The following is a 26,967-nucleotide window of genomic DNA, read 5'->3' as shown; positions in this document are numbered from 1 at the left end:
AAAACTTTGAGGCTCAGCATGGTGGCTCATGCTTGTAATCCCAGCACTTTGGGAGACCAAAGTGAGAGGATCACTTTTGACCAAGAGTTGAGAGCATCCTGGGCAACATCGTGAGACCTCATCTCTACCAAAAAAAAAAAAAAAAGAAATTAGCCAGGTGTGGTAGCACACACTTGTAGTCCCAGCTACTCTAGAGGCTGAGGCAGGAGGATCATTTGAGCCCAGAAATTTGAGACTGTATCGAGCTATGATCACACCACTGCACTCCAGCCTGGGAGACAAAGGGTGACCCTGTGTCTACAAATAACGCAAAAGCTAACAAATAAAAAGCCCCGTAATTTTCTGTTAATAAGTTACCTACAAAAAATACAAAAAAAAATTGTCCAATCATGTATCAACAGAACAATGTCACTTCTGTGTGTGTGGTTTTTGTTTTTTTAACTGTCTTTAAAACTGTCAGCGTTTATTTACTGAGCCCTAAATACAGACATCACCATAGTTAGGTCAGGTATATTTTTTTTCAGATGGTAAAACAAAGCACTGTTACTTTGATAGTCACATTACTATGAAAATTACATTTAGATTACAGTTTATCTTTTACTTTGTAATCTGAAATAAAATATAATATCCCTTCATTTTTTCAGCATCATTAGGATAACAAATTCTTTTGGTGAATTTTCCAGATAAACTGTTCCATTAAAACACCAAATGGTGCAAAAGTAGGTGAACTATTGTTTAAAGTGTGCAATTTACTTACCTGTCTCTGAAAAGAGTATATTGGTGTTAACATAACATTTTCTTGATAGCCCAGGAGACATGGTAGTGGCCTTCAGGGCTACTGAGGTACATGTCCAGAATCTTAAAGTGTGTGCATGTGTATTTGAGAGAAGAATGTGTGTGTGTGTGTGTGTGTATGTGTGTTCCCCCAGCCTAATGTAGAATGGGTTCTGACATTACCTTCTTGCTGTCAGTGAAGTAAATACCCAAGATGGTTAGAATTGTGTCCAAATTTAGAATAAATTGGCCAGGAGTAGTGGCTCATGTCTGTAATCCCAGCACTTTGGGAGTCCGAGATAGGAGGATCACCTGACGCCAGGCGTTCAAGACCAGCCTAGGCAACATAGTAAGACCTCGTCTCTAAAAAATAGAAATAAAAAATAAGAAAATGAAAATTAGCCAGATGTAGTGGCACACACCTGTAGTCCTAACTACTCGAGGTGAGAAGATCAAGTATGCCCAGGAGTTGGAGGTTAAAGTGAGTTGTGATCATGCCACTGCAGTCCTGCCTGGGCAGCAGAGTGAGCTCTTGTCTCAAAATAAGTAAACTCTAAGGGTTTAAGAACTGCTTGGTTCATAGATTTTGTGGTCTCATTCAAGATTGCAGACATTGTTTGTTTTGTTTTTTAACTTCTATTTGGGTAAGTTTGGATGAGATTAGTGAGGTGTTAATGTAATTAAAATTTTCATTTGAATTTCTATTAGAAATCAACAAGACCTTTAATTTGTTAGTGACTACTTCTCTACAGGACCTTGAAAAATTGTGTTTACTTCTGAGTGTCCATTTTTATATACATAATTGTGTGTGAAAAGAACCTCACATATAACTCACACCAATAGTTCTTAATGTTCTGGAATAATATGTATGTGTCTGACATTTGTTGTTTGCCTTCTGGTGTATAACTTGAAGAGTTTACAAGTCACAGTCAATTCGCTGTAGTAGGTTTCTGATAAACATTTTAAAACATAAAAATAGCCGGGCGCGGTGGCTCAAGCCTGTAATCCCAGCACTTTGGGAGGCCGAGACGGGCGGATCACGAGGTCAGGAGATCGAGACCATCCTGGCTAACACAGTGAAAACCCCATCTCTACTAAAAAATACAAAAAACTAGCCGGGCGAGGTGGCCGGTGCCTGTAGTCCCAGTTACTCGGGAGGCTGAGGCAGGAGAATGGCGTAAACCCGGGAGGCGGAGCTTGCAGTGAGCTGAGATCCGGCCACTGCACTCCAGCCTGGGCGACAGAGCGAGACTCCATCTCAAAAAAAAAAAAACCATAAAAATAATTATTTTAAATGTCTAATTTCAGCTTTATTAACAGGCTCTTGGTGAGGTTAGTTACAAGATTGAGTACAAAGCATAGGCGCTTCCACCTAAAATGTTCCTACTTCACATTTTTTGTGCAGCCAAATAAGGTTCTCTCCTAATTAACTCAATAAAATATATTAATTGAACTAGGAAATAGATTTTGCATTCCATTTATTAAATTTTTCTTTATTTTGAAATGGAGTCTTGCTCCGTCGCCCAGGCTGGAGTGCAGTGGCACGATTTCAGTTCACTGCCGCCTCTGCCTCCTGGGTAGCTGAGATTGCAGGCCTATGCCACATACCCGGCTACTTTTTGTATTTTTAGTAGAGACGAGGTTTCACCATGTTGGCCAAGCTGGTCAGGAACTCCTGACCTCAGGTGATCCGCCTGCCGCCGCCTCCCTAACTTGGTTTTTACTTTAATTACATAATGTTTTAATTTAACATTTTTATGTTTTGTGCTAGAGTAGGAAGCTTCATCAAACACCACAGTGTTTTGTACTGTTTCCTCAAAAACAGAATTATGTCTAATGGTTTAATTATTTGGATTGAACAATAATGAATCAACTGGATATTTCTTATGCAGCTTTACATGACTTCAAGGGAAATAAGGCTGAGACAAAAGATGAAGCATGAAAAAGACAGGTGAGTTTGGTAGCTGTAACCCTGTATATTCTCTCTGACTTCCTTACTGCCTGAGGCATAGGTTAATGCCTTAGGAATTCTGTGTTCACAATAGTCTCTTTTTTGTGAATAAACAGAAAATTATGGAAGATATCACTGCAAGGAAAATAATGAGACTCACTACCCTTTTTTCAAATTTGCTTTCAAATATTATGTGTTTCATTCAGTTTTTATGACTTTTATTTCTGCTGTTCTCCCTTTCCCAACCCAGATATTTACATGCATTTGGGAAATACTCCAGAGACCATAACTACAAGTACTTTTAATAATACTGCCTAATCATTTTCAGAAACCTGATAAATAGAAGGATGTGAGAAGCGTTGAAGAAAGAAAATGCTAAGTGAAATTAGCCAGGCATGGTGGCCCCGTGCCTGTAATCCCAGCTACTCAGGAGGTTGAGGCAGGAGAATCACTTGAACCCAGGAGGCGGAGGTTGCAGTGAGCCGAGATCGTGCCATTGCAATCCAGCCTGGGTGACAAGAGTGAAACTCCGTCTCAAAAAAAAAGAAAAAAAGAAAAGAAAATGCTAGGTGATCTTCAAACACTATATTCCCTCTGGATACTCTTCTGAGTGTCCATTTTATGGAAGTAAGATACTAGCGACTCTTAGTAAATGATGCTTAATTCTTTGTCTACAGATTGCTGCTCTCTGAACACTACAGTCGTCGAATCTCACAAGCATACGGTCTGATGAATGAACTATTATCTGAGTCAGTACAGCTACCAACTGTACCACAGAAACCATTGCCTAACAAACCCAGCCCTACTCACTCTTCCAGATGTCAACACTGTCCTTCTCCAAGAGGGTAAGACAAGGTTTGACATGCCATTTGGCAAGATAATGTCAGGCCTGATAAGAAGAAATGTAGCACTTTTGTGACCTAAGTTCAGTGCATTTGCATTTACCCTGCTTAGAGTTGTGATGATAAAGTGAAGGAAAAAAAGTAGTCTCATAATCATGAGGTCTTTATACATTGATATAATCACCAAGGAAAAAGGCAGAAATTGTGTTACATTTCTCACTAAGCTTACAGCGCATTTAGGTATTCCAGAAGTATGAAATTTAGTATGTGTGCAGTCCTGTTTTACTTAGTTAGTTGTTAATATTTGCCTCCGTAATTTGCCTCCTAACTGCTCATCCTATTTTTCCATTTGTCATCTCTCTTGCAGAAACAGCCAGTCCCCAGCTGCTTACCACTTGCCTTTCTGCTACCCACCCCAGACCTGCCCACTTATGCTCATTCAACTGTAGCTACTATTATGTATTTTACTTTAATCACCTACAGAGGGGTTATATGTGAGTTCATTAGGCAGTAATTAATTAAACATAGAATGCTGAAGAAAACTACCCAAGTATAAAATTTCTTATGCATGGTCAACAAACATGCAAAGTTCTATTGATAATCATAAGGTGAACATGAAATGGAGTACAGTGTTGTTAAGCATCACCACCTTTGACAAAATGAATTATTAGAATTATAAACATAATCACATAATTGAAGAGCCTAGAGGAGATACTACCAAAACAAACCCAGATGTAATCAGATCATTTGTGTGTATACTGTGGAGTTTACTTCCAATACCAAAGATTCCCATTGGGACTTTTCTAGAATAAAGCAGGGATTAAATACATATATAACTGCCCAGTATATGGATAACTTGAAATGGGGAGTGAGATAACCACAAAAAAATTTTGTGAAAAAAATGAAGTTTGAGGTATGAGATACAAAGAATAATTTGTTGAGAGTTATATGTTAAGTGTATCACTGAGGTACAGAATAGGCAGTATCAAGTGAATATAATCTGAGCTATATTTTGGTCCTTTTTTTTTTTTTTTTTTTTTTTTTTGAGGCGGAGTCTCGCTCTGTCGCCCGGACTGGAGTGCAGTGGCCAGATCTCAGCTCACTGCAAGCTCTGCCTCCCGGGTTTACGCCATTCTCCTGGCTCAGCCTCCCGAGTAGCTGGGACTACAGGCGCCTGCCACCTCGCCCGGCTAGTTTTTGTATTTTTAGTAGAGACGGGGTTTCACCGTGTTAGCCAGGATGGTCTCGATCTCCTGACCCCGTGATCCACCCGTCTCGGCCTCCCAAAGTGCTGGGATTACAGGCTTGAGCCACCGCGCCCGGCGGTCCATTTTTTTTCCTTAAAGTAACAGGGTCTTGCTCTGTCACCCAGGCTGGAGTGCAGTGGCATTCACAGGTGCAATCATGGCACACCACAGCTCGAGCCTCTGGGTTCCAGTGATCCTCCTGTCTCACCCTCCCCAGGAGCTGGGGCTATAGGCCTGCGCTACTGTGCCCAGCTTAATTTGGGCTTTTTGAAATATTAAAGTTTATCACTGATATGAGATTCTAGGATTATAATAATTATGTGATTTCTACTATAGAGAGAATCAACACGGTTACAGTTTTCTAATAAATCGACCTGGGAAAGTCAAATATATGTCCAAACCAAGTTACATCCATAAGAGAAAGTCTTTTGGGCAACCTCAAGGCTCACCTTGGCCACATGGTAAGACTTAAAGCTTTTTTGTAAATTGTCTGATTTGGACCTATTCCTTCTTCTCTCCAGAGTTGTGTTTTCATTAGTAAAAGGTATAAGTCTTAGTAAAGAGGAGTTCTGATTTGAACAGAATGCAAAGCATTGATAAAGATAAAGACTTAGCTGTAATTTTTTTTTTTTTTTTTTCTGCTTTGAAGTAAGGCCCTAGGAATTTTTCTAAATGAATGGCTTTGTTCTTTTTTTTTGAGGCGGAGTCTCGCTCTGTCACCCAGGCTGGAGTGCAGTGGTGAGATCTCAGCTCACTGCAAGCTTTGCCTCCCGGGTTCACGCCATTCTCCTGCCTCAGCTTCCCAAGTAGCTGGGACTACAGGCGCCTACCACCATGCCTGGCTAATTTTTAATATTTTTTTAGTAGAGATGGGTTTCACCATGTTAACCAGGATGGTCTTGATCTCCTGACCTGGTGATCCACCTGCTTCTGCCTCCCAAAGTGCTGGGATTACAGGCGTGAGCCACCATGCCCGACCTTGAATGACTATTTTTTTGTTTTTCGTTTTTTTGAGACGGAGTTTTGCTCTTGTTTCCCAGGCTGGAGTGCCAGTAGTGTGACCTTGGCTTACTACAGCCTCCGCCTCCCGGGTTCAAGCGATTTTCCTGCCTCGGCCTCCCAAATATCTGGGATTATAGGTATGCACCACCACGCCTGGCTAATTTTGTATTTTTAGAAGAGATGGGGTTTCTCCATGTTGGTCAGGCTGGTCTCAAACTCCTGACCTTGGGTGATCCGCCCGCCTTAGCCTCCCAAAGTGCTGAGATTACAGGCGTGAGCCACTGCAGCCGGCCGAATGGCTTTTTTATAATAGCATTTGAAGAGTCAGGGTATTAGATATAACTTTTTTGGGAGTCTGTTTCTTTTGTATATCTGGCTAAAGATGTAGGCATTTGAACAAATCAAGTTCTGATAGATTGCAGGATGAATACATCACAGAAGAGAAATGCTAAGAAGCTCAGATTGAAATATTATCATGTTTTTATCCTTTGAAAATTCTTTTCCACATTTCAAGGTATATCTATTATTTACTAACCTTTCTTTAGTTAATTGTGCCATATTTGAGTTTTGATTACTAAAGTAAAACATAGTTATTTGTAATATGTTTATATATTAAGAATGTATTATAATAGCTGACATGTAATATAAATGTGTACATTTACAAATGCAAAATAAGCCCAGTGTGGTAGCTCATGCCTGTAATCCCAGCACTTTGGGAGGCCGAGGCGGGCAGATCACAAGGTCAAGAGACTGAGAACATCCTGGCCAACATGGTGAAACCCCGTCTCTACTGAAAATACTAAAATTAGCTGGGCATGGTGGTGTGCGCCTGTAGTCCCAGCTACTCTGGAGGCTGAAGCAGGAGAATCGCTTGAACCTAAGAGGCGGAGGTTGCAGTGAGCTGAGATCGCAACACTGCACTCCAGCCTGGTGACAGAGCGAGACTCTGTCTCAAAAAAAAAAAAAAGTGAAATAACAACTAATTATGTGGCAGGTTCTGTTTATGTTCTTTAATTACAACCCTGTGAGATAGGTGCTATTATGTTCCCACTTTAAAGACGAGGAAACCAAGGCAGATAGAAAGCTCAAATAATTGCCCAAGATCATACAACTAGGAAGTGGTAGAGCCAATATTTAATCCTAGGGTGGGTCTAGAGCCTACACACATAGAACCAACACTTCAATATGCTGCCTCAATTTAGAAAATTGAAATTTCCATAAATCCCAATTCTTTAGATGAAACCCTTCATGATTTGGTTAGCTCTTGGCTTTTTTTTTTTTTTTTTTTTGAGACAGAGTCTGTCGCCCAGTCTGGAGTGCTGTGCGATAATCTTGACTCACTGCAACCTTTGCCTCCTAGGCTCAACAGACATCTCCCACCTCAACCTCCCAAGTAGCTGTGATTATAGGTGTGTGCTACCATTCTCAGCTAATTTTTGTTTATTTGTTAGTTTTTTGTAGAGATGGGGGGGTGGGGGTCTCGCTGTGTTGCCCAGGCTGGTCTTGAACTCCTGAGCTCAAGCATCTACCCACCTCAGCCTCCCAAAGTGCCGGGATTACAGGTGTGAGCTATCATGCCTGACCAGCTCTTGGCTTTTTTGATTGACAAATTACAGTAAGAAAATACTGCTCTTTTAAAATGGAAATTTCAAAATAGTGAACCATACTTTTTTTAAAAAAAATTATTTTACACCTGATATATTTGCCAGAATTAAACACATATCTAAAATTGTCAAGGTTTTAAGAACATCTGATAGTTTCTTAACATCTGATGGTTTCTTAACATCTGATGAAAAAGTCTTGAATTATACAGAAATATGTCTTCCTGTTATATATGTTCAATTTCAAGTCTTTATTTTTACCTTGTGCTTTGACAGTTGCTGTGGCCTTAGCCTGTCTTTCCGTTAATCTCACCTGCCCTTGCTGGATTATGCTGAGGAGGGGCTCCTGCTACTCCTGGTCTCAGAAACCCTCAGCAACACTCATACCCATGCAGAAACGTCTAGACCCTCTGCTTGGCCTTCAAGCATCCTCTGTGTGTTCTCCTGCTTCCTTGACCTCCTTTCCCCACAGAACCTGTGCTGCTCAGCATCTTGTCTTCCAACCGCATGACATGATTTGTGCTCCCTTATACCTTGAATGTCTCACTTCTGTATGTCTGAAGACATTCCTAATCTTAATTATTTAGTTTGTCCAATCTGATATAATCAACTTGAAATTCTACATTCTCATTTCTAAATTGAGGCTTATATTTAATCTGCATGGTTGCTATGAAAATTAGAGATAATAGTGGCCAAAGCAGTTATTTTTCTGTTCTTTGAACCCTTAGTCACGTGTTTATGTCCCTCTTGAAGCACTACAACAGGCGTCCTGTTATTGTTACCTGTAAACTTCATGCCCCATACTAGAATACGTTGCAGCAGTATTCCCTTATTCATCTTCATATTACCCCTCACATTGAACAAATGAAATACTCAAACATTGAACAAATGGATAAATGGAAAAAATAGTTATTGAGCTTTTTGCCTAAGCATAGCTGTTTATAAACAAATTATTGTTCAAGGATATTAATAGGCAGGTATTATAGTATTTATATCACGTCAGAGAATAATACCATATGCCTGGCTATTGTCCTGTCTTTTAAGGCAAAGATAAAAGAGGCAGCTTGAGTGCTTGTGGATATTCTGACTTCTCTGCCTCAGTAGAGCAGGCTGTGACTCCCCTTGTTCTTGTGGCCTCTGTCACACCCACACCCAACCATTTCACCTGGCTACATTCAGAAGTTTCAGGTCCCCCAGTGTTTGGGAGAATGAAGGGAAACCCAGGCAAGACTGATTCCAGACCTTTTCCTAGTCAGTGATACAGATAACCTGAACTCACATAGGTCAAGTTCAGTCATTGCACATGTGGGGAGGTGAGGCTCCATCAAGATTTTCAAATGCACTGCAGTTAATTTGTAAATGAAGAGTTTTTCTTAATGTACTTGGGAGTTTGACTGTATGTTGCTTTCTATCTTGTGAAGCAGTATGTAGTTTTTGGCTAATTTCTTCAGCCCTGCTTCCATACTGTTAAGAGTTTGTTTGTTTGTTTTGACACAGGAACTCATTCTGTCGCCCAGATGGAAGTGCAGTGGTGTGATCATGGCTCACTGCAACCTTGACCTCCCTGGCTCAGATGATCCTCTCACTTCAGCCTTTTTTTATTTCTGTTTTTTTTTGTTTGTTTGTTTGTTTGAGGCAGAGTCTTGCTCTGTCACCCAGACTGGAGTGCAGTGGTGTGATCTCAGCTCACTGCAACCTCTGCCCTCTGGGTTCAAGCAATTCTCCTGCCTCAGCCTTTGGAGTAACGGGGACTACAGGCTCACACCGCCACGCCCAACTAATTTTTTGTATTTTTTAGTAGAGACAGGGTTTCACCATGTTGGCCAGGCTGGTCACAAACTCCTGGCCTCAAGTGATCTGCCAGCTTTGGCCTCCCAAAATGATGGGATTACGGACATGAGCCACCGTGCCTAGTGGTATGTTAGACACCTCAGCCTCTTGAATGGCTGGAACTACCGGTGAGCACCACCACACCCAGGTAATTTTTAAATTTTTTCGTAGAGACAGAGTCTTGCCATGTTGTCCAGGTTGTTCTCAAACTCCTGGGCTCAGGCAGTCTTCCCACATTGGCCTCCCAAAGTGCAAGAATTACAGGCATAAGCCACCGTGCCTGGCCAGGAGTAGTTTGTGTTATTGTTGCTTGTTTTATGTTTAGTTCTGTCAACTACAATACAAAGATTATGTGATTAGTAACCGAGAAGCATCTTAGGCATAAAAAAGTAAAAGTCAGCTGGGCATGGTGGCTCATGCCTGTAATCCCAGCACTTTGGGAGGCTGAGGCAGGCGGATCACGAGGTTAGATGATTGAGACCATCCTGGCCAACATGGTGAAACCCCATCTCTACTTAAAATACAAAAAGGTAGCCGGGCCCACGCACCAGCAGTCCTAGCTGCTTGGGAGGCCGAGGCGGGGGAATCTGACCCTGGGAGGCGGAGGTTGCAGTGAACAGAGATTGCACCACTATACTCCAGCTTGGTGACAGAACGAGACTCCATCTCAAAAAAAAAAAAAAAAAGAAATAAAAGTCTAAGTTTTAAAATCCCCTGAACTTAGGTTTATATCCCAGCTCTGCTGCTGATTTTTGCCCTCATAAGTTATCTGAAACCTACCTCAGAGAGTTGTTGAGGATTATATTAATAAGAGAACATATTGCATAACATGGAAGTAAATGATTGTTATTAATCTTTGAGTTTAAGAAACTAATCATTCTGTTGATAAAATTTAACTTGGCATTTTGTCTAGGTGTTTACTGCTAAGAGGTGTATTATGTTCCTAGCTTTTCCAGTTGCCAGAAACGTCAAAACACATTTGCTATTTGAAACAAGAATATGGCTGTGCTTGAAGGATACCAGGTGTCAAAGCAGAGTGTTCCCTTTCTTTGTCTGCACTTATGTTTTGCCGCCTTGGTTCAAACCAGCCACCATTTATTGGGCCCCTACTGTGAATAGGTCTTGGTGAGCAGATTCAGAGCTGATCAGGAGAAGATGTCTGTCCTCAAATAACTCACAATATATATAAAAATCATGAATGCCTATGGAAGATTAATAATGTTTGTCTGTACAGGAACTGCCACTTTCACCATACAGAAAAAAGCTGGTGGAGCCAAAGCATCAGTAAGAAAGGCTATGCAGTCTCCAGTTACCTTCCGAAAAGGTAAGGGATAAAGAAGATAAAGTTCTCAGACTTAATACTAAATTTTCTTAGGCTGGAGTGCAATGGCACGATCTCGGCTCCTGGGTTCAAGCGATTCTCCTGCCTCAGCCTCCCAGTAGCTGGGATTACAGGTGCCCACCACCGCGCCTGGTTAATTTTTGTATTTTTTGTAGAGATGGGGTTTTGCCATGTTGGCCAGGCTGGTCTTGAACTCCTGACCTCAGGTGATCTACCCATCTTGGCCTCCCAAAGTCCTGCGACTGTGCCTGGGCTTTAGCATGAGCCACTGTGCCTGGCCCTTAATACTAAATTTTTAAAAATTATAAATCACTCAATTTCAAATATAGATTTCAGAATGAATGCTGTGACTCTGTGCTGCAGTGGTTCAGAGAAGAAGTTTTGGAGTAGCTTTATGGAATCAAGTTAACCACTTACTCAACCTCACACAAATTTCTAACCCATTTATGTATCCTTAATTTTCTCACCTGGAAAAAATACAGATTATAATAGTGAGGATATATGTAACTACCTTGGTAGGTAAACAGGGTAACTATTATCCGTGTCTTACTATGAGAACAGACATAGAGAAGTTAAATGACCTGTCCAGATATCCTTAAAACAATAACAATAGTAGCTAATAGGTATAGAGCATTTACTCTATGCCAGGCATTATGTTCACACCTCATGTGCATTATCTCACTTGATCCTCACATTAAACCCAACGAAATCTGTGCAGTTATCCCCTATTGAAAGAACAGAACTAAATTTGGTAGGGGTAATTATTTTTTAAAAACCCACTGATTTGGCTGGGCGCGGTAGCTCATGCCTGTAATCTTAGCACTTTGGGAGGCCAAGACGGGTGGATCACGAGGTCAAGAAATCGCGACCATCCTGGTCAACATGGTGAAATCCTGTCTCTACTAAAAATGCGAAAATTAGCTGGGCATGGTGGCATGCACCCGTAGTCCCAGCTACTCAGGAGGCTGAGGCAGGAGAATCGCTTGAACCCAGCAGATGGAGGTTGCAGTGAGCCGAGATTGCACCACTGCACTCCAGCCTGGCAACAGAGTGAGACTCTGTCTCAAAACAAAACAAAACAAACCCCACTAATTTATATGTACTGTGAGAAATGATGAGAAATACAAAGTAATTAGCCTAGGCTTGGTATTATGCCTCTTTCTCTACTACTAGCTCATTACTTTGCAGATCCGTCGTTCAGTTTACCCTATCTCTTTTTACCTATGTGTAATCCATTATTTAACTCATTTATCAACTTTTTAATGTCTATGGCTGTATTTTCTAGACAATGCATTTGGTACTTTTTCTACTCTTTTCCCCGTGTACGCATTAAAACCCAAGTTTCTGGTCATTTGGATCAATTTGAATCCTCAAAGCATCATTTCCTGTGCTTGTGTATTAGTCTGTTCTCACGCTGCTAATACATACCTGGGACTGGGTAATTTAAAAGGAGAGGTTTAATGGACTCACAGTTTCACATGGCTATGGAGGCCTCACAATCATGGTAAAAGGCAAAGGAGAAGCAAAGTCAAGTCTTACATGGTGGCAGGCAAGAGAGCGTATTCAGGGGAACTCCCCTTTATAAAACCATCAGATCTCATGAGAGCTCACTAACACAAGAACAGCAGCATGAAGGTAACTGCCCCCATGATTCAATTACCTCCCACCTGGCCCCTCCCACAGCACATGGGAATTATGGGAACTACAATTCAAGATGAGTTTTGGTTGAGGACACAGCCAAACCATATCAGCTTCTAAATCCCATGCTATCTTTTCTCACTTTCAAAGTCTTTCCTTTTTATCCATTATGAATTATTTTCTAGTTTAGAGTACTCAATAGCTTTTTATTCTTTTCAAAGCAAATATCTAGCAATGTCTAGTTCAACAGATCAAATGTTCCCCAAATACAATGTTACCTCTCAAAACAGTTGAAATTACTTGTACCATTATATTGTTTTGTTTTTGAAAGTCCCAGAGATCCAGGGTTTTGTGTTCTTGAGGTCGTTATAATCTAACATGAGGCCTTGCCCATAGAAAGCTGTACATATTTGTTTCATTGTTCAATGGTAACCCTGCCTCTGAAAGTTGGAAATGTGTGACTCCAACTTTCTAGCTTAAGTGCTTAGATAGACTGTGACCCACAAATTGACACAAGTAGAGCAAGAAAAGAAGCAGGATTTTCTTTGGGAATGGTGGAGGTAATAGGTTTAGTTTTATCATCCAGTTTCAGATTTCTCAGGCTAGACTCTGTAGACACTGTTTGGTGTTATGTTATAAAGAAACTGAGTGTCAGTGCCCGTCATCCTAGAGAAAGAGTACTTCCTTTCTGAGGGAAGCCAGTGTACTTGGCAGCCTGGTTTCTGCTGTGGGGTGTCTTCTTGATCTGTAACTTACCTTTCACTTTAGAAAGCTTTCACTGTCCAATGGGGCAGGACAGTTTACCTTGAAAAGACTTATGCATGCTCAGTTTCACAGAAATTTTCTCATATTATATTTTTATCTCAAATTGGATATCCCAGATAAACCCTAGAAAAATGCATTATGATCTGAAAGGAAGGAAATTACAAAACCATCTCTAGGTAAAGCAAGGTGAGAGAAACCCAGTGATAGCCTCTCAAGGTTTGTAATACCCCATAGGTGAAGATTTATCCTAAAATGCAAGACTCTTAACTGTAATTTTAGCAGACTAGGTAGTGGTTTGATTTTGTCATTCTTTCTAGCTGGCAATAATCATGTTCATTTGACAAAACAAGAGTGTCAATGTCTAGATACCAAATTAATTGTAGCCAAGATGGGGTTGGGATTAGTTGATGTTTGTAGTCTTTGCTAATCTCTAGTCATATCGTGAATACTTGAAGGATACTTCAGCACCCCACCTCCACTTGTTCCCATCTGCTTTGAAGTGGAAGCCTACTCTTGTGGTTGTGTTGCTTAACCACTCATTGGTTTCTCTTTCAGTCTCACTTTTTCTGTTTTAATGACTGCTTTCTTTTTTACCACAGTATTTGTTCTCATATGCATTCCTGTGATCTGCTTGTAGATTTTTTTCCTTTATAAGGTTTTTCAAAATTTGTTCCTTATTAATATTTACTGAAATAATTATTTACTGAATAATATTTACTGAAAAATAATTTACTGAATTATTTTAACATGGGACTTTCAGTGGCATTTCAAAATACTCTCTGATGTCTTTAAGTAGCAGAAAAAATGTCAAACCTTTTCAACTAGAGCATAGCTCTCACACTGGATATTACAGTGGCAGGTGCTACCAAATGATGTTAGCTTTGTTTCTTTTTCAGACTCTTGGGGCTAGTCAAAAGAAAAATCCCTAAGCTGTCTGTACCACTGCTCCCTTCCCTTTGGCACTAATCCAGGAAGAAGCTTTTGGAAAGCTGCCACCTTGTGGATGCAAATTAATAGATCTATTTGTGGCCGGGCGCGGTGGCTCAAGCCTGTAATCCTAGCACTTTGGGAGGCCGAGACGGGCGGATCACGAGGTCAGGAGATCGAGACCATCCTGGCTAACACGGTGAAACCCCGTCTCTACTAAAAATACAAAAAATTAGCCGGGAGAGGTGGCGGGCGCCTGTGGTCCCAGCTACTCGGGAGGCTGAGGCAGGAGAATGGCGTGAACCCGGGAGGCGGAGGTTGCAGTGAGCTGAGATCTGGCCACTGCACTCCAGCCTGGGCGACAGAGCAAGACTCCATCTCAAAAAAATAAATAAATAAATAAAATAATGCTTCCTCCATAGAACTGTCAGGAAGAGTATTCACTCAGCAACTGCCCATTGAGCTCCTACAACATACCAGGCACTGTTACTCATGAACAACACAGAAAGCAGCACATCAATAAGGGAGAATGAGGCTGGCTAGTTGGAACTACTCTAGCAAGGGTGGTTGAAGGTCTCTTTGAGAAGGTGAAACTCTTACTCCAGCTCTTAGTATGAAGCAAATTAAAAATTAAATAAAAATTTAGAAAAAAAGGCCGGGCGCGGTGGCTCAAGCCTGTAATCCCAGCACTTTGGGAGGCCGAGACGGGCGGATCACGAGGTCAGGAGATCGAGACCATCCTGGCTAACACGGTGAAACCCCGTCTCAACTAAAAACTACAAAAAACTAGCCGGGCGAGGTGGTGGCGCCTATAGTCCCAGCTACCTGGGAGGCTGAGGCGGGAGAATGGCGTAAACCCGGGAGGCGGAGCTTGCAGTGAGCTGAGATCCGGCCACTGCACTCCAGCCTGGGCAACAGAGCAAGACTCCGTCTCAAAAAAGAAAAAAAAAAAGTTAGAAAAAGAGAAGGTGATTTTGAAGTGAAGATCTTAAATGATGAAAAGGAGATTGTTAGGTAAAGATAAGGCAAAACAGTTTCAGGCAGAAGTTCAAAGTTCTGGTAAGAGTGTTATATAAAGATAAGGCAGAACAGAAAGTTCAGAGCCCTGGTACAGAAACAAAGTTGGTATGACAGAAAAGATCAATATGGAAAAGTGACGAGAGATATGGTGGAAGAGATGGGCTAGATACTGTAGGCTAAGGCAAGGAGTTTGGATTTTACTTGAGATCCAGTGAGACTCCATTTTAGGCAATTAAGCAGAGAGATAATATAATTTATGTTTTAGAACATGTGGAAAAAAGACAGCATACAAGGATAGATTGCTTGGGCTAGGGTTTTAACAATGGAGATGGGGGAAATGGTTTGATTTGGATATATTTTGAAGATAGACAAAATTAGGACTTGCTGATGATTGGATGTGACATGTATAAGAAAGAAGGATGAGGCAGGGCACAGTGGCTCACGACTGTAATCCCAGCAGTTTGGGAGGCTGAGGCAGGCAGATCACTTGAGGCCAGGAGTTCCAGACCAGCCTGGCCAACATGGTGAAACCCCATCTCTACTAAAAATACCAAAATTAGCTGGGCATGGTGGCGCATGCCTGTAATCCCAGCTACTCGGGAGGCTGAGACAGGAAAATCACTTGAATCCGGGAGGCGGAGGTTGCAGCGAGCTGAAATTGCACCACTACACTCCAGCCTGGGGACATAGTGAGATTCCGTCTCAAAAAAAAAAAAAAGAAAGATAAACAACTGGATTTTAACCTGAGTGTCTCCTGGGATGGGGCAAGTTTAGGGGTAAAAATTAACAGTGTGGTTTTGGACCTGTTAAAGTTCAGATGTTTATGGCACATCCAAGCAAAGATTTTAAGAAGTGGCAGTTAGCTTTATGAGACTGGAGGTACAGGTTTTAGAGAGTTATCAGCATGTAGGTGATATTTAAAGCCATGGAACTAAATGAAGTTAGCTAGGGAAAGCAGAGGTGTGTTAGAAAATTCAAAGACCAGGCATGAGTGTCTGGTAAGTTCAAGGGACTGAACGTAAAAGTGCTTATTAGCCCATATAAATGCCAAAGTGTGTGCTGTGATTATTTTGGGGGCTTTATTTCTTGGTGGTATCCTCAGCTTCAAGTACATAAGGTTGGTAGAGTTACCAAAGACAAAGAGGGCCCAAACTTCAGCACTGTCCTACCTCTTCTTCCTGCTTCAGGGAGCCACATGACTGCTTGTTTGGGATCTAATCCCATCTTGCCCCATGTCTTGAAATCACCTTGAAGGGTAGAACATGCTGTGACGCTGGCTTTGGAACATTGTGTTAGGTGAGGTAGGCTCCCCTAGGACTTTGTGCGGAGAAACCTTATTGGTTTGTGGGTTTACTAAGCTGCTTCTGGGCATTAGCTGGAATGAAAGTTTCTTTTCAACAAATACTGATACATGCAGTAAGAAGAAAGAGGGTCATAATGTGTTGTCACCACACTCACTGTGATGCCTTTGCCCAAAGGCAGATTGTAAGTATTAAGCCTGGGTGAAGATGCCCAAAGCATTGCTTCTAAGTTTTCACGGCCGGGCGCGGTGGCTCACGCCTGTAATCCCAGCACTTTGGGAGGCCGAGGCGGGCGGATCACGAGGTCAGCAGATCGAGACCATCCTGGCTAACACGGTGAAACCTCGTCTCTACTAAAAATACAAAAAAATTAGCTGGACATGGTGGCGGGTGCCTGTAATCCCAGCTACTCGGGAGGCTGAGACAGGAGAATGGCCTGAACCTGGGAGACGTAGCTTGCAGTGAGCTGAGATCGCGCCACTGCACTCCAGCCTGGGAGACAGAGCAAGACTCCATCTCAAAAAAAAAAAAAAAAGAAGTTTTCACAAGACTTTCCGTAAAAGACAGGGAAGGCACAGGTTTCAGAGTTCACCCAACTTTTGATGTGAAGACCTCTCCACAGTTCTGTTGTATCTGTGGCCTCTCCTCCCTAAATTTTCTTGTCTTAGAGATTAATTACTAATAGTTTTCAAATCCAAAGAAGGCTGGAATTCATTTTCCATCTCATACACTGACAGGACAGGAATTGTTCGAACCCCAAAGTGAACCATATCCAGACCTTATGATTTGAATATTATTTAAAATGTGACTACCTTTGCTTTGATGATAAAAGTCACAATTAACAAATGAGTCAATCAATCAATCCATCCCAATGTATGCTTTGTTCTTATCCCTTAAAAGGCTCTAATGCTTCATGTCATAGTCAGCAGCATACAAAAAAACATGGAAGTGCTGGACTTGCACCTCAAACCAAGCAGGTGTGTGTGGAGTATGAGAGAGAGGAGACTGTGGTGAGTCCCTGGACGATACCTTCAGAAATCCATAAGATTCTTCATGACAGCCACAATTCCCTTCTACAAGTAAGCATTGTTCTAGATTTTGTCTAGTGATTGCTCTATGTTCTTCAGGTTTTGTGTTTGTTTTTTAGTTTGTTTTTTGTGGGATGTGGAAATACTGAAAGGTTGTTAGGTCAGTTTGAAATCGTGATGCAAAACATCTTCCCTTTTGGCTTAGTACTCCAGCATTTATCTTTCAGAATTCTCTGTGACTGTATTTTTTAACTAAAAAAATGACCAAAATGTAAGAATATAAAATTGTACTACAAGTATCAACGTCCATTCTTCCCTGTCTTTGAATCCAGTGCCAGCATCTCGTTGTGTGAGATGATGTTCAGCTCTTGTCCATCTGGATGTGCTGGGCAATCACAGCCCTATTTCCTGGCACATTTCCTTCAGCCCTTTGATGGATGAACAACTCTAGAATTTTTGAAAGCTTAGTTCACATTCCAGGTTTTTTTGTTTTTGTTTTTCTGTTTGTTTTTAGGGGCTAGGACCACAACTGACTATCTTTTCAATTCAATAGGACTTGTCTCCAACTGAAGAGGAAGAGCCAGAGCATCCTTTTGGGGTGGGCGGCATGGACAGCGTGTCTGAGAGCACTGGCAGCATCCTCAGCAAGCTGGACTGGAATGCCATTGAAGACATGGTGGCCAGCGTGGAGGACCAGGGCCTGTCTGTCCACTGGGCCCTGGACCTGTAAGACCTGGATATCATTCTGTTTCCATACACAGGCCAGCACCTCAGTAATGTGATTCTGAAAGATTAACAGGTTTAAGGGACAGAAGCAATGAAAGAAGCAATGTGAATTTTCCATCTGCTATCATATTATTAACTGGATTAGCCATTTCAAGAGGAAAAATAAACATTTCTCAATAACTTTGCCTTCATGGGGAAAAGGTTGACTATTGATGTATTATATGTTTTTGTATTTGCTGCATCATTAGGCATAATTTTTAAAATGATAAGTACCTTTCAAGCCAAGTTTGCATAACCTACTTTCAATAAAAACATTCTATCTTGCCTCCTCCTTTATTACCCTCTGAGTTTTGAGAAACAACCATATATAGATTAATAGGGAAAAAAATTCTTTTCTTTGAGAAGAAAATCACAGTCTCACCTGAGAACTCAATTATGAACCCTATTTTAAAACACCTATGCAGGGTTTAGCCAACTACATTTTACCAACCGTGAAAAGAAAAGAAAAGAAAAACCAACTACATTTTACCAACCGTGAATTTCTAAATAAGCCAAGTTTCATGGAGGCCAGGAGATCTTCTGTCTTCTGCCCTGCAGCCTGAAGCCTTGGAGGAAGAAACAGGCGTGGATGCTTTGGGCGGGAAAGTAGGGGAATATGACTCCAGGCTCTAGAAGACTTATCTTAAATTTGTAAGAACCATGGTACAGAGACCTGGTTAGGTTTTGGTATTGAGCTCCAACAGTGTTATAGTTTTAAGAGATAATTTTTATGAGAATTGACTCAGAACCAGGATCCTTCAACTACTTCATCAATGTTTGGTATAATATCAAAGCACACTATTATCTGAAAAAGCAATTAAATACCCCCTTTTTTCCAAATATCTACCTGTGTGAAGCCAGATTTTACAACATATGCAGCAAGTTGAATGCAGAAGCAGGTATGGTAATAGCTGCCTTCTATTAAGCTAAACATTAAAGAGATTTGTTGAACTATAAAACAGTGCCACTCTCCTTACTAAATTGTTTTAGAAAATAGCTTTATATGCTAACATTATTATAAATTGTCATTTAATTGTTATTGTCATTTAAAATATTTTACAATGTTTTCTGTTTCTTTTTTGTGTATTCTATGGGTATTGATACATGATACTTGTACATTTTTAATGGGGTGCATGTGATATTTTAATACATGCATACAATGTTTAGCAATGAAATCAGGGTAATTGGGATATTCATCACCTCAAACATTTATCATTATTTGTGTTAGAAACATTCCAAACCTTTTCTTCTAGCTATTTATCCATTGTTGGATGCTTATATCAATTTTATATCTTAGCTGTTGTGAATAGAGCTGCAATAAATGTGGGAGTGCAGATATCTCTTTGATATACTGATTTTCTTTCTTTTGGATATATACCCAGCCATGGGATTGCTGGATCATATGGTAGTTCTATTTTTAATTATTTGAGGAACCTCCATACTGTTTTCCATAGCTGCTATACTAATTTGCATTCCCACCAAGGCTGTATGAGCATTCCCCTTTATCTGTATGCCCACAAGCATTTATTTTCCATCTTTCCTATAGTAGTCATTTTAACTGGGGTGCAACGATACCTCATTATGATATTGACTTGCATTTTTCACATGATAGTAGTATTGAGCATTTTTTCATATACCTGTTGGCCATTTGTATGTCATTTTTAAGAAATGTCCATTCAGATATTTTGTCCATTTTGTAGTAGGATTCTGTTTTGTTACTAAATTGTTTAAGTTCTTTATATATTGCGGTTATTAATGCTTTGTTGGAGGGGTAGCTGGCAAATATTTTCTCCCATTCTTTAGGTTGTATTTTCACTTTGTTGATTGTTTTCTTTGCTGTGCAGAAGCTTTTCAGCTTGATGTAATTCTGTTTGTCAATTTTTGCTTTCATTGCCTGTGCTTTTGAGGTTTTACTCAGAAAAAAATCTGTGCCTAGACGAGTGTCCTGAAATGTTTCCCAAATTTTTTTTCAAGCAGTTTCATAGTTTCAGTTCTCACATTTAAGTCCAATCTATTTTGGTTTTATATGTGATTTATACAGGTGTAGTTTCATTCTTCTATAATGGACATCTAGTTTTCTTGGCAGCATTTATTGAAGAGGAGGGTATCCTTTCCCCATTGTATGTTCTTAATGTCTTTGCCAAAAATGAGCTGACTGTAAGTGCATGGATTTATTGATAATTCTTTTTTTTTTTTTTTCTTTGCGACAGGATCTCACTTTGTTCTCCAGGCTGGAGTACAGTGGTGTGATGTTGGCTCACTGCAGCCTTGACCTCCCAGGCTCAAGCGATCCTCCCACCTCGACCACCCAAGTAGCTGGGACTAGGTGCATGCCACCATGCCTGGCTAATTTTTTGTGATTTTCATAGAGACAGTGTTTCATGTTGCCCAGGCTCCTCTGGAACTCCTGAGTTCCAGTGATCCTCCCACCTCGGCCTCCCAAAATGCTTGGATTAGAGGGATGGGCCACCGCGCCCAACCTATTGATGGGTTCTTTATTCTGTTCTATTGGTCTGTGTGTTTTTATGCCAGTTCCGTGCTGTTTTTGTTATTATAACTGTGTAATAATATCACATGGAGAGATGGAATTTCACTCTTGTCGCCCAGGCTGGAGTGCAATGGCACAATCTCGGCTCACTGCAACCTCCGCCTCCCGGGTTTAAGTGATTCTTCTGCCTCAGTCTCCTGAATAGCTGGGACTACAGGCACCTGCCACCATGCTCAGCTAATTTGTGTGTGTGTGTGTGTGTGTGTGTTTAGTAGAGATGGGGTTTCACAATGTTGACCAGGGTGGTCTCAAACTCCTCACCTCAGGTGATCCGCCTGCCTTGGCCTCCCAAAGTGCTGGGATTACAGGCATGAGCCACCACACTCGGCTGAATTATGGTGTATTATTATTATTATTTTTTAGACAGAGTCTCACTTTGTCACCCAGGCTGGAGTCCAGTGGTGCGATCTTGGCTCACTACAACCTCTTCCTCCCAGGTTCAAGCAATTCTTGTGCCTCAGCCACCTGAGTAGCTGGGACTAAAGGCACGTGCCATCATGCCCGGCTACTTTTCTGTATTTTTAGTAGAGATGGGGTTTCAGCTTGTTGACCAGGCTGGTCTCTTAACTCCTGACCTCAGGTGATCAGTCCCCCTAGACCTCCCAAACTGCTGGAATTCCAGGCATGAGCCACCGCACCTATCCTGGAGCATAGTTAGAACCCAATGCAGAGACTCTTAAGAACCATGGTAAAACTACAGGAGCTGATAACCAGAATAACCAGTTTAGAGAGGAACAAAACTGACCTGATAGAGCTGAAAAACACAACACAAGAAATTTACTGTGCAGTCACAAGTATCAGCAACAGAATAGGCCCAGTGGAGAAAAGAATCTCAGCTTGAAGACTATCTTTCTGAAATAAAACAGGCAGACAGGAATAAAGAAAAGAGAGTGAAAAGGAACTAATAAAACTCCGAGAAATATGAGATTATGTAAAAAGACATCCTGTGACTGATTGGGGTACCTGAAAGAGATGGGGAGAATGGAACCAAGTTGGAAAACACACTTCAGAATATCCAGGAGAACTTCCCCAACCTAGCAAGACAGGCCAACATTCAAATTCAGGAAATCCATAGAACCCCAGTAAGATACTTTACAAGAAAACCCCAAAACATACCATCACATTTGCCAAGGTCAAAATGAAAGAAGAAGTGTTAAGGGCAGCCAGAGAGGCCAGGTCACCTAAAAAAGTAAGCCCATTAGACTAACAGCACATCTCTTAGTGGAAACCCAATAAGCCAGAAGAGATTGGGGGCCAATATTCAACATTCTTAAAAGAGTTACCAACCCAGAATTTCATATTCGGCCAAACTAAGCTTCATAAATGAAAGAGAAATAAGCTCCTTTTCAGACAAGCAAATGCTGAGTGAATACATCTCGACCAAGCCTGCCTTGCAAGAGCTCCTGAAGGAAGTACTAGATGTGGAAAGGAAAACCCATTAACAGCCACTGCCAAGGCACACTGAAGTATACACACCAGTGACACTATGAAGGAACCACATAAACAAGTCTGCAAAATAACCAGTTAGCATCATGATGACAGGATCAGATTCACACATAAAAATATTAACCTTAAATGTAAATGGGCTTAATGCCTCAATTAAAAGACATAAAATGGCAAACTGGATAGAGTCAAGCCCCATCAGTATTCTGTCTTCAGGAGACACATGTCACATCCAGAAACACACATATGCTTAAAATAAAGGGATGGAGGAAAAATGGAAAACAGAAAAAAGCTGGGGTCACAATCCTGGTTTCTGACAAAATACACTTTAAACCAACAAAGATAAAAAAAGAAGGCCGTTACATAATGGTAAAGGGTTCAATTCATCAAGAGCTAACTATCCTAAATATATATGCACCCAATATAGGAGCACTCAAATTCATAAAGCAAGTTCTTAGAGACCTTCAAAGAGACTTAGATTCCCACACAGTAATAGTGGACACTTTAACACCCCACTGACAATATTAGATCATCAAGACAGAAAATTAACACAGATATTCAAGTCCTGAACTCAGTTCTGGATCAAGTGGACCTGATAGATATCTACAGAACTCTCCATTCCAAAACAACAGAATATACATTATTCTCATCACATGGCACTCTAAAATTGATCACATAATTGGAAGTAAAACACCCCTCAGCAAATGTGAAAGAACTGAAATCAAACTGCTCAGACCACAGCACAATCAAGTTAGAACTCAAGAAACTCACTCAAAACCACACAACTACGTAGAAGTTGAACAACCTGTTCCTGAACGACTCCTGAGTAAATGAAATTAAGGCAGAAATCAAGAAATTATTTGAAACTAATGAGAACAAAGAGACAATGTACCAGAATCTCCGGGACACAGCTAAAGCAGTGTTAACGGGGAAGTTTATAGCACTAAATCCCCACAACAGAAGGATCTCAAATCAACAACCTAACATCACAACTAAACTAGAGTCCAGGCATGGTGGCTCATGCCTGTGATCCCAGCACTTTGGGAGGCCGAGGTGGGTGGAGTGGTTGAGCTCAGGAGTTTGAGACCAGCCTGGTTAACATGGTGAAACCCTGCCTCTTCTAAAATTACAAAAATTAGCCGGGCATAGTGGTGCATGCCTGTAATTCCAGCTACTTGGGAGGCTGAGGCAGGAGAATTGCTTGAACCTGGGAGATGAAGGTTTCAGTGAACCAAGATTGCATCACTACACTCCAGCCTGGGCAACAGAGCGAGACTCCATCTCAAAAAACAAACAAAAACTAGAGAACCAATAGCAGACAAATCCCAAAGCTAGCAGGAGACAAGAAATAACCAAGATCAGAGCAGAACTGGAGGAAATAGAGACATGAAAAAACCCTTCAAAGATTAATCCAGTTTTTTAAAAAAAATTAATAGACTACTAGCTAGAATAATAAGAGAGAAGAACCAAATAGACACAATAAGAAATGATAAAGGGGATATCACCACTGACCCCACAGAAATACAAACAACCATAGAGAATACTATAAACACCTCTATGCACATAAATTAGAAAATCTTGAAGAAATAGATAAATTCCTGGAAATATACACCCTCCCAAGACTGAACCAGGAAGAAATTGAATTCCTGAATAGATCAAGAACAATTTCCGAAATTGAGTGATTTCGGAAATCACTCAATAAGCCCAGGACCAGACGGATTTACAGCTGAATTTTAAAAGAGGTACAAAGAAGAGCTAGTACCATTTTTACTGAAACTATTTCAAGCAATTGAAAAGGAGCAACTCCTCCCTCATTTTATAAGGCCAGCATCATCCTAATTCCAAAACCTGGCAGAGATACAATAAAAAAAGAAAACTTCAGGCCAATATCCCTGATGAACATTGATGCAAAAATTCTCAATAATACTAATACTGGCAAACCAAATCCAGCAGCACATCAAAAAGCTTATCCACCATGATCAAGTTGGCTTCCTCCCCAGGATGCCAGGTTGATTCAACATATGCAAATCAATAAATGTAATTCACATAAACAGAACGAAAGACAAACCACATTATTATCTCGACACAGAAAAGGCCTTTGATAAAATTCAACATCCCTTTATGTTAAAAACTCTCAATAAGCTAGGTATTGAAGGAACATACCTCTAAATAATAAGAGCCATATATGACAAACCCACAGCCAGTATCATACAGAATGGGCAAAAGCTGGAAACATTCCCCTTGAAAACTGGCATAAGATAAGGATGCCCTCTCACCGCTCATATTCAACATAGTATTGGAAATTCTGACCCAAATCACAGGGTCCTGAGGCGACATTCATCCTCCTCAGTTTACGAAAAACATGACGGGATTAAGAGATTAAAGTAAAGACAGGCATAGGAAATCACAAGGATATTCATTGGGGAAGTGATAAGTGTCCATGAAATCTTCACAATTTATGTTCAGAGATTATAGTAAAGACAGGCGTAAGAAATTATAAAAGTTTTAATTTGGGGAACTAATAAATATCCATGAAACCTTCACAATTTATGTTTTTCCACCGCAGCTTCAGCTGGTCCTTCCATTCAGGGTCCCTGACTTCCTGCAACATGCCTGGGTAATTTTTGTATTTTTAGTAGAGATGGGGTTTCACCATCTTGGCCAGGCTGGTCTCAACTGCTGATCTCGTGATCCACCTGCCTCAGTCTCCCAAAGTGCTGAGATTACAGGCGTGAGCCACCATGCCTGGGCTTCTGTGAGTAGGTTTTAAAGTACCCAAATACCAGTGTATTGGAGTCTGTCTCTTCCTTTGGATCTAGTAATGTTTGTTTTATATATCTGGGTGCTTCAGTGTTGGGTGCATATATATTTAGAAATGCAGTATTCTATTGATGAATTCATTGCTTTGTCATTATGATCTTCATTGTCTTTTTACTGTTGTTGTTTTACTGTCTTATCTTTTAAATAGGACATTTAATCCACTCACAGTTAGGGTTATTATTGAGATGTGAGGACTCATTCCTGAAATGAATCCTCTCCATTTTTGTTTGTGTGGGAGAGACTTTATTTCTCTTTCGTTTATGAAAGCTTCCTTGGCTGGGTATAGAATTCTTGTTTGGCAGGTTTTTGTTTTATTTTCCTCTCAGCACTTTGAATATATCATCCCATTCTCTCCTGGCCTGTGAAGTTTCTGCTGAGAAATCCTCTGTTACTCTGATGAAACTTCCCTTGTATGTGACTAGACACTTCTCTCTGCCTTTAGCTTTTGACAGTTTGACCATAATGTGACAGGCAGAAGACTTTTTGGGTTGTTATCTATTTGTGGGTATCTGAACTTCCTTTATCTGGATGTCTAAATGTCTTGCTATACTTGGAAAGTTTTCAGTCATTATTTTGGTAAAAGGTTTTTAATGCCATTGATCTTCTCTTCACCTTCTGGAACAAACAAATCCGTATATTTGGTTGCTTTACGATGTCCCATGTGTCATGTAGACTTTGCATTCTTTTTCATGGGGTTTGTTTTGTTTTGTTTTTGGGGTTTTTTGTTATTGTTGTTTGAGAACATTCCATGTGCTGTTGAGAAGATTGTGTATTCTGCAGCAATTGGATGAAATGCACATATATTTATTTATTTTTTGTTTTGTTTTACTTTTTAATTTTTTAAAAAATGAGATGGGGTCTTGCTATGTTGAGCAGGCTGGTCTCGAACTCCTGGCCTCAAGTGATTCTTCCATCTCTGCCTCTTAAAGTGCTGGGATTATAGGTGTGAGCCACCATGCCTGGCCGTGTTTTTATATCCTTTTGGTTAAATGATCCCTTTATCATTATATAATGACTTTCTTTGTTTCTTTCTTTTTTTCTCCACACTGTTTTCCATAGTGGCTGTACGAGTTTATATTCCAACCAGCAGCGTAGAAGTGTTCCCTGTTCACCACATCTATGCCAACATCCATTGTTTTTTGATTTTTTTTTTTTAATTATTTTGGCCATTCTTGCAGGAGTAAAGTGGGATCACATTGTGGTTCTGATTGGCATTTCCCTGATCAGTAGTGATGTGGAGCATTTTTTCGTATGTTTGTTGGCCATTTGTATAACTTCTTTTGAGAATTGTCTATTCATGTCCTTAGCCCACTTTTTGATGGGATTGTTTGCTTTTTTCTTGCTGATTTGTTTGAGTTCATTGTAGATGCTGGATATTAGTTCTTTGTCAGACACATAGATTGTGAAGATTTTTCTCCCACTCTGTAGGTTATCTGTTTACTCTGCTGACTGTTCCTTTTACCATGCAAAAGCTCTTCAGTTTAATTAAGACCCAGCGATTTATCTTTGTTTTTACTGTTTTTGCTTTTAGGTTCTTGGTCATGAAATCCTTTCCTAAGTCAATCTCTAGAAGGGGTTTTCCAATGTTATCTTCTAGAATTTTTATATTTTCAGGTCTTATATTTAAGTCCTTGATCCATCTTGAGTTGATTTTTGTATAAGGTTAGAGATGAGGATCCAGTTTCATTTTCCTACATGTGACTAGCCAATTATCCCAGCACCATTTGTTGAAAGGTTGAAAACCATTATGTTTTTGTTTGCTCTGTCAAAGATCACTTGGCTGTAAGTATTTGGGTTTATTTCTGGTTTCTCTATTCTGGTCTGTTGGTCTATGTGCCTTTTTTTAAATACCATTATCATGCTGTTTTGATCGCTATGGCCTTATAGTTTGAAATCAGGTAATGTGATACCTCTAGATTTGTTTATTTTGCTTAGTCTTGCTTTGGCTATGCGGGCTCTTTTTTGTTTCCATGTGAATTTTAGAATTTTTTTTCTAATTCTGTGAAGAATGATGGTGGTATTTTGATGGGAACTGCGTTGAATTTGTAGATTGCTTTTGGCAGTATGGTCATCTTTACAATATTATTCTATCCATCCTTGAGCATGGGATGTGTTTCCATTTG

The 26,967-nt window shown here is 40.5% G+C and overlaps 1 protein-coding gene across 7 annotated transcripts in view; it reads left to right on the top strand.

Moving 5' to 3' along the window:
- CPLANE1 (ciliogenesis and planar polarity effector 1) overlaps window positions 1–19,377 on the top strand; it is a 156,159-nt gene extending 136,782 nt beyond the window's left edge. For 3 of the 7 annotated variants that reach the window (XM_030927509.1, XM_030927506.1, XM_030927507.1), the window contains 6 exons: window positions 2,667–2,725; window positions 3,403–3,570; window positions 5,151–5,275; window positions 10,482–10,571; window positions 17,141–17,319; window positions 17,822–19,099. In XM_030927509.1, coding sequence (XP_030783369.1) covers window positions 2,667–2,725; window positions 3,403–3,570; window positions 5,151–5,275; window positions 10,482–10,571; window positions 17,141–17,319; window positions 17,822–17,998 — 798 coding nt within the window. In that variant the 3' untranslated portion in view covers window positions 17,999–19,099. Of the gene's footprint in view, window positions 1–2,666; window positions 2,726–3,402; window positions 3,571–5,150; window positions 5,276–10,481; window positions 10,572–17,140; window positions 17,320–17,821 lie in introns of those variants that run through there. The other 4 variants (XM_030927508.1, XM_010373440.2, XM_030927505.1 and 1 more) reach the window with 3 other exon arrangements.
- The last annotated feature ends 7,590 nt before the right edge of the window (window positions 19,378–26,967 follow it).

This window comes from Rhinopithecus roxellana, chromosome 3 (assembly GCF_007565055.1).
Source record: "Rhinopithecus roxellana isolate Shanxi Qingling chromosome 3, ASM756505v1, whole genome shotgun sequence".
In the NCBI taxonomy this organism is placed as follows: domain Eukaryota; kingdom Metazoa; phylum Chordata; class Mammalia; order Primates; family Cercopithecidae; genus Rhinopithecus; species Rhinopithecus roxellana.
This window is presented reverse-complemented; position numbering and strand designations above follow the sequence as displayed.